This window comes from Myotis nattereri (assembly GCF_964212035.1).
Source record: "Myotis nattereri genome assembly, chromosome: 6".
Lineage (NCBI taxonomy): Eukaryota > Metazoa > Chordata > Mammalia > Chiroptera > Vespertilionidae > Myotis > Myotis nattereri.
Window position 1 is genome coordinate 96,491,736 of NC_138081.1, and position 7,527 is coordinate 96,499,262.

General features: G+C 57.2%; 1 protein-coding gene and 1 long non-coding RNA gene across 2 annotated transcripts; one reads left to right on the plus strand and one right to left on the minus strand.

The window, feature by feature from the left end:
• Positions 1–406: 406 nt before the first annotated feature.
• On the minus strand, positions 407–2,611 carry LOC308521386. The gene is made up of 3 exons (XR_013996167.1): positions 2,075–2,611; positions 1,457–1,586; positions 407–1,099 (listed from the first exon to the last, which is right to left on the minus strand). It is a non-coding gene; the product is annotated as an uncharacterized lncRNA (long non-coding RNA).
• Positions 2,612–6,036: 3,425 nt separating this feature from the next.
• On the plus strand, positions 6,037–7,014 carry MAS1 (MAS1 proto-oncogene, G protein-coupled receptor; the record flags this gene model as incomplete). The annotated part of the gene is made up of 1 exon (XM_081094457.1): positions 6,037–7,014. One exon carries the CDS (start codon positions 6,037–6,039, stop codon positions 7,012–7,014), a length of 978 nt encoding a protein of 325 aa, XP_080950583.1.
• Between the last annotated feature and the right edge of the window lie 513 nt (positions 7,015–7,527).

The following is a 7,527-nucleotide window of genomic DNA, read 5'->3' on the forward strand; positions in this document are numbered from 1 at the left end:
CTCCATCACTGTGGGCTCCATCACTGTGGTATCCATCACTGTGGGCTCTATTACCGTGGGCTCCATCACTATGGACTCTACTACTTATGAGCCCATGCCATGGCCTCTGGTTACTAAACTTCCTTCTTCCTTGCCCCGTAAGGTCCTTCCCCAGGCCTCCTCCCCTGTTTACCTGTTGTTTGAGCGGAGGAAGAGGGATGCTGCTTCTCTAAGAAACTGCAAAGGGGTGACTTGACTTGTGGAGGTGAAGCTAGAACTTCCTTCTACGCTGGACTTCGGGGCTCACAGACATCACCTCCCCAGGCTCCGCTGGCTCTGCGCCCCCCCCCCCCGCCCAAACTCTCCTCACTTCCCTGAAGGAGGGCACTGCTCGCAGACAGCCGGTGCAGAAACAGACACCCTATTTGTGGCTTAATGCAAGTGGTTTTATTTTTACAGGGAGTCACTGTAGTTTCTCTAAATGAAAATCAGCATCCACCACAAATGAAGCTCCAGCTCCATCTGCAGTAATTTCTGCTTTTGTTAGTTGGTGCCAATTAGTCACAAAACAATTGGCGCCTCCTGCCACCCACTCTCTCTGGAGGAAGAGAGCCCATCCCTTCCGAGCGCCCCGACTCACCACCACCCACCTGGCCGCACGCCCCGCCGCCCGCCACCCGCCACGCCGGCTGCCCGCTGCCCCTTCCTCGGTCACCTCGGGCCGTTCTCAGCTTCCGAATCGGGCGGCTTGTTCTCCGCCGGGCGCACGGGCTTCTGAGTCTGGTCGGAGCCGGGAAAAGCAAACTGGTGAGGCCCCGGGGCCTGTTGACTGAAACAGTGGCGTTGGCGTCTTGCTTCTGTCGGCCACTCCGCTCAGGGCGTCACGGCCCCGGAGGGACAGGGCGAAACCTTCATAATATCTGGATGTCCCTGGGCTGCGGAGAAGCAGCCCGTGCGAGCGGAGGAGCCTGCCACCCACCCGTCTCCGCCATTCCTCTGTCCCTCGGGGCTCCCCTCCGCCGCTGACTTTGGAACCGTCTCTGCCAGCCTGTTCCCTCTCCTTCGTCACCCTTCCTTCTGCGTGTCTGGTCCCCTTGCCACGGGTGCTCCTTCCTCCGCCCTGCAATGTGCAGATGGTCCCGGCTTCCGGCTCCGTGTCTGACCCTCGGGAGCTGGCCTCTCCCTCTCCCTCCCTCGGAGCATCCGAACCAGGTAAAGACCGACCGCGCTCGCATTTCCCCGACGGCGGCCACCTGACCTCTCGGTTGGCTGCTTAGCCCCTGCCTGTTGGGCAGGTGCCCGACTCTCACCTTGTCTTGCCTGTGGGAGGCCTTTAGGGGACGCCCCTGCCTCCCCTCCTCCTCCCGCAGGCCCGGTCTGCTGGCCCTGGGGCTCGCTGCTTAGGAAACAGCCCGAGGAAAGCTGCATGTTCGGTTCCCAAGTCTCTTTCCCACAGAATCCGGAGTTGCCTTCTCACCCTGTTTGGATGTGACGGGTCCCAGGGGCCGGGCGCTCCTTGACACAGTGAGGGAGACTTTCGCAGACGAGGGCGGGGTGGGCCTCCCCGGGGCTCGGCTGTCACACGTCCTGGTTCTCCTGCTGGGGGCCTGTGGAGAAGGGGGACAGACCAGGGGGAGAGCAACTGGACAGCGTGGGTGAGAGGCTGCGGCTCCCAGAGGCGGCCCCCAGCCAGGCTGACACGCAACCCGGGTGTTGCCCACCCTGTCCCTCCCCCTCGGAGCCCACTCCCAGGCTTTCTCTCTCCTCCGTTGCTTCGTATTTACACCCACGACTCTGAAAATGGGTTGTAGAAAGGGAGCGGATGCTTAATTATTGAGCAGCGTGCCCCTGGCAGTGCAGGTGTATACATACATCTCATTTAATCACAGCTGCTGTTTGTAGTAATAGGATCGGCTCCATTTTGCAGGTGGCAACACTGAGGCTTAAAGAGCTTGGCAGGGATCCGGGGCTAGTCACAGGCTGAGCCAGGAATCTGAATCTCTTGTGACTCCGCCCCTCCCTAGGGCTTGTCTCTGGCTCATCTCTCTCCTTGGCCCCGTCTGGCCCTGGTGGTTCGAGGGGGTCAACCACCTACCGTGATCGCCGGCTTGCTCCCACTCTGGATCCGCGTGAACACTTTCAACTGCGTGTATTTGAACGCGGCTCCTGCTGATACGCGTGGGACCATCTGCCTGGCACATCTCAGCCGCGGGGAGCCTCTGATGCCTCAGCGAAGGGAGGCTGCAGCCATCCTTGGAGAAGATGCTGGCACCGGAGACCCTGCAGGCTGGTGGGGCAGGGGTGCGCCGGGATGCCAAGGGACAGCCCCCCGGCTGCCGCCTCTGACCTCCCTGAGCCCATGGAGCTAGTGAGTCGAACCCCACTTTTCCATTGTTCAGCGGCCCTGACCGCCGGAGTGGGAGCCTCGCTCTGCAGAGAGCCGTTGCCCGGCGGCTCCTGCCGCTGCTTTCCCGGCGCGTTCGCGTCTGTGTGTGTTGGCAGGGACCGTGGTCTCCTCCGGCCCTTGTTTTGGAAACTTGTGCTTCTTTGCTGGGCTCACTGTCCCCAGACAGAGTTTTCCAACTTCAGGGTAGAAGCCTCTGTGTTAGCTTTTCCTTTTTTTGACTCGTCTGGTGGCAAGAGCTCTCGGATCCGTGTATAAATACGGGAGCTGGGGCTGGCAAGGACTTTCTGATTTTTCTGGGGAAGCCACTGGCTTAGAAGCAGTGGGGCATGGCGGGAGGCAAGCTGGCTTGTCTTCCTTTCCTCTCCGTGGTGGGCACCGCGTTGGCACTAGCCTCTGTGGCTTATCCAGTCGGGGGGCCGCCCTCGGGGGGCCGGGGCCATGAAAAGGCACCTGCTCAATCCTGATCGTTGGTGTGAGTATCTTGGCAATATTTCCCAGGCAGGGGGCGGGGGGAGTTGGGGAAGGCGCAGGATGCTGTCTGTAGCGGTCAAGCGGAATGAGAAGTTAACTAGAAGAGGACGTTCTGCCAAGAAAGGACGGGAGCCTGCCAGCGGGCCACGCCAGAACAAAGTCTTGCAAACAAGACTTATTGTTCAGAGGCAGAACTTTCCTTGAGGTGATAAGTAGTCCATAAGGGCATGGAAAGTTCAAGGGAGGGTGCACTGCTGCAGGTGGAAAGAGTCTTTGTATAACGTAGGAAATTAATAGTTAAATGTGTAACTTAGCTCAGATGATCTCACAGGCATGCGTGTTAATCATTGTCACTTGCTGTGCTCCAGGGTTATTTGCTGTGCTCCCCGAATAAAAGCCGTGAGGGCTTTGGGGGCTTTGCTACTCGCCTGCGCGGGAGGCAGCCCTCTGCTTCTCCGTAGCCTGCACGCCCGGCTCGTCTCCGCGTCTCCGTTCACAAAGAACATCAATGCCGTCGGAGGCGCTGGAGGTGGTGCCTTGCCCGGACACTCTTTTTGTGGGGGCCATTCCGTGCATGGCAGCCCCCGGCCCCTGCCCCACTAGATGCCAGTAGCCCCTTCTTCTCAGTTGTGACAACCCAAATCCCCAGCAGCGCCAGGCATCCCCCGGGTACAAAATCACAGCCGCTGTGTGAGCCGAGTGCTGTGAGGGGCAGAGGGAGCGGGAAGTCCCTACTTCTCTGTGCAGGTGGCTCAAGTGTCAGGAAGATGGGAGCGAGGTGTTCAACGCCAGACAGATGTTCCTGCCTGCACGTTCCCGGCAGGTCCCTTACCTGCCATGGAAATTCCATCTCACACATGGGTTTCTGTTTGCTCAGTTACCGCGCGCGCACACACACACACACACACACACACACACACAAACATGAGGATTTGCCCTTTCCCTGGAGCTGTGCACCTGGAGGCCCAGCCTAGTCAGGTCTCTCTTTCTGGTTGCCTAGGAACAAGACGGTTTCAGATGGCCCACCTGGAACCTTAGCATTGTTGGCTTTTCTCTTTTTCCTTCCTTCATTTCTTCTTTCCTTCCTTCCTTCTTCCCACCCTCCCTCCTTCCATCCCTCCCTCCCATCCTTCCTTCCTTCTTCCTAGAGTGATGTGTTGGATTGGGCATCCAGGACCATGCGTAGACGGTGGCCAACTGCACGGGAACATAGAGAGAGATGTCTGCTTCTTAGACCCCTAAAAGAAAACTCCGCAGCATAAAGCTTTACACCTCAGCGAAGCTGGAACCCCACCCCCATCCCTGCCTGCTTTCACTCTCCTTGCTTTGCTATCAGCTCCACGGCCCATCTGTCCCTCTGACTTTTGTGAAAGGTCAAAGCAAACAGCCTTTTTCACTACACTGGCCAGGACTCGGGCTCCGCAAAGCTCACATCCTTACACTCCCATGGAAACCACCGTGCTGGCTTTGCCTGCGGCCGGTGCGGTATCTCAGCTTGGCCTTTCCACGAGACGACTGGTGAAGTGTTTTCAGTCTCTGGCTCTTCTCACACCCAGCCCTTTATTCTTATATTTTTATTGATTTCAGAGAAGAAAGGAGGCAGGGGGAGAGAGAGAGAGAGAAACATCAATGATGAGAGAGAGTGCCCGACCAGCGTGGCTCAGGGTTGAGCGTCAACCTATGAACCAGGAGGTCACGGTTCGATTCCCGGTCAGGGCACATGCTCGGGTTGCGGGCTCGATCCCCAGAGTGGGGCGTGCAGGAGGCGGCCGATCACTGATTCTCTCTCATCATTGATGTTTCCATCCCTCTCTCCCTCTCCCTTCCTCTCTGAAATCAATAAAAATACAGTAAAAAAAGAGAAATTAAACAAGTTTTGGGTGGGGAAATCCCCTATATTACAGTGGTCAGCAAACGGCGGCTCGGCAAACCGAGGCTTGCGAGCCACATGCGGCTCTTTGGCCCCTTGAGTGTGGCTCTTCCACAAAATACCTGCTCTTCCACAAAATACCGACTTCTGAGTATGGGCCACGAAGTTTCAATCGCACTGTATGTGCGCGCCCGCACGTTGTATTTGGTGGAAGAGCCACACTCAAGGGGCCAAAGAGCCACATGTGGCTCACAAGCCACTGTTTGCTGACCACGGCCCTATAACATCGGGGCTATGATTCCCCCCTTCCTTAAGCAGGAAGCATTAGAAGCTAGATTGGAAAGCATGTAACAGAGAGGCTATAAAAGGTAAGCTCTTAAAATAGGATGGGGCCTGGGCAGAGTGTGAGGGCTCGGGAGCGAGGAGTCCCAGCTACGTGGCTTCCTCACATTCGTCCTGGATGCTGGCCTCCCTCACACGCTCTCTGGCTCCATTCAGTGGTCTGTGCAGTGAGGGGTCCGATGAGACCGGTGGTCCAATGAGATCAGCTCTCGGGGAGAAGTGGGGACCTGGACTCGGCCTGGCTGGCTCGGCAGTGAGGACCCCCAGGAGCCCCCGGGAGTCTCGGGCCCTGACCCCTGCAGTGTTGGTTTGCAACAGTCACCTCGCCTGAGTCGGTGCCCCGCTGCGTCACAGAGCTGAGACCACATGAACAGGTGCCTTCTAACTGTTCACACCTTTAAAAATATTTGTACACTACTGACCATCACTCAGCGAGCTGTTTCCTCTCATTGGCCCATGGCTTATGGAACTTCATGCCTTCAAACAATGGCAACAACAGCCCTCTCTAACATGTATGCTGTCATCGAATTTTAACGTGATTGACTTGGTTCCTCAGGTCAGGAGATGGGGCCACAGGAGATGACATGATTTTCCAAACGCCATTCAGAAGGCTTGGGCCAGACTGGAAGTGGACACCAGGCACCCGACCCTCTGGCTTTGCCGGCGCCCTTTGTCGCTGAACCACAAGCACATAACAATGCAGAAGTAAAGGCTATTGGGGGCTCGAAAACAGTTACTAAATCAGTTCTCCCTCCTGGTGAAATGTCTAATTTTATCACCCTTAGAAACAGAGTTGTACAATCTATTCAACACTTTTTGTATGAAGGTTACATGTATGATTATAGCACGAAGGCTCTGATCCATGCTGAAATTCTCCCTTTCACCCCAACTCATCCGTTTCCTTTCTTTTTCTTTTTTAACTTATTTACAGAAAATTCCCGGAAGAGCTCCCCGCTGAGGCCTCCCCATGGGTGAGTCCAACGTGACCTCATTTGCGGTCGAGGGCCCCACGAATGCCTCGACGGGCAGGAACGCCTCCGCCAGGGACGTGCGGGAGGAACTGCCCGCCGTGCTCTGGGTCATTATGAGCATCTCCCCGCTGGGCTTCGTGGAAAACGGGGTTCTCCTCTGGTTCCTCTGCTTCCGGATGCGAAGGAACCCCTTCACCGTCTACATCACCCACCTGTCCATCGCGGACATCTCCCTGCTGTTCTGCATCTTCATCCTGACCGTCGATTACGCCTTAGGTTACGAGCTCCTATCAGGCTACTACTACACTATCGTCACCTTGTCCGTGACGTTCCTGTTTGGCTACAACACGGGCCTCTATCTGCTGACGGCCATCAGCGTGGAGCGGTGCCTGTCCGTCCTGTACCCCATCTGGTACCGATGCCATCGCCCCAAGCACCAGTCGGCGCTCGTCTGCGCCCTCCTGTGGGCGCTGTCCTGCCTGGTGACCGCCATGGAATACGCCCTGTGCATCGACAGCGAGCGGCAGAGCTACTCCCAACGCCACTGCAGGGCGGTCATCATCTTCATCGCCATCCTGAGCTTCCTGGTCTTCACGCCCCTCATGGTGCTGTCCAGCGCCGTCCTGGTGGTCAAGATCCGCAGGAACACCTGGGCGTCCCACTCCTCCAAGCTGTACCTGGTCATCGCGGTCACCATCGCCATCTTCCTCACCTTCGCCGTGCCCATGCGAGTCCTCTACCTGCTGTTCTACGAGTACTGGTCCACCTTTGGGAGCCTCCACGACGTCTCCATCCTCTTCTCCACCATCAACAGCAGCGCCAACCCTTTCATTTACTTCTTCGTGGGCAGCAGCCGGAAGAAGCGGTTCAAGGAGTCCTTGAAGGTGGTCCTGACCAGGGCTTTCAAGGACGAAACGCAATCCAGGCGCCAGGAAGACAGCAGCAATCTCAACACCACCGAGACAGTCGTCTGAGCCCAAGCGGTGGGGCGCAGGGTGTGTGTCTCTGTGCTTGACATACAACGGAAGTAGCTCCTGACTATGATACGGAAGGACACCCCGCCCCCAGGAAAGAGATGCTAATTGACCATGAGACTGTACTCTTGGGCTGTGTCTTCTGGAAACGCCTACACGTGAACCTCAGTCACTTCTGTCCCAATCAAAATCCCTCTTTCGGTCCCTCCTCCACGCTTCCCAAGAACCACGCAGGTCACTCCAGCAGGAGGTGTGCAGGGATGTGCAGGGATGTGTAGGGGTATGCAGGGGTGTGGAGGTGTGTGTGTGTGGGGCTGTGCAGGTGTGTGCAGGTGTGTGCAGGTGTGTGCAGGTATGTGTGTGGGGTGTGCAGGTGTGCGCAGGTGTGTGAAGGTGTGTGGAGGTGTGTGTGGGGGGTGTGCAGGTGTGTGAAGGTATGTGGAGGTGTGTGTGGGGGTGTGCAGGTGTGCACAGGTGTGTGAAGGTGTGTGGAGGTGTGTGCAGGTGTGTGCA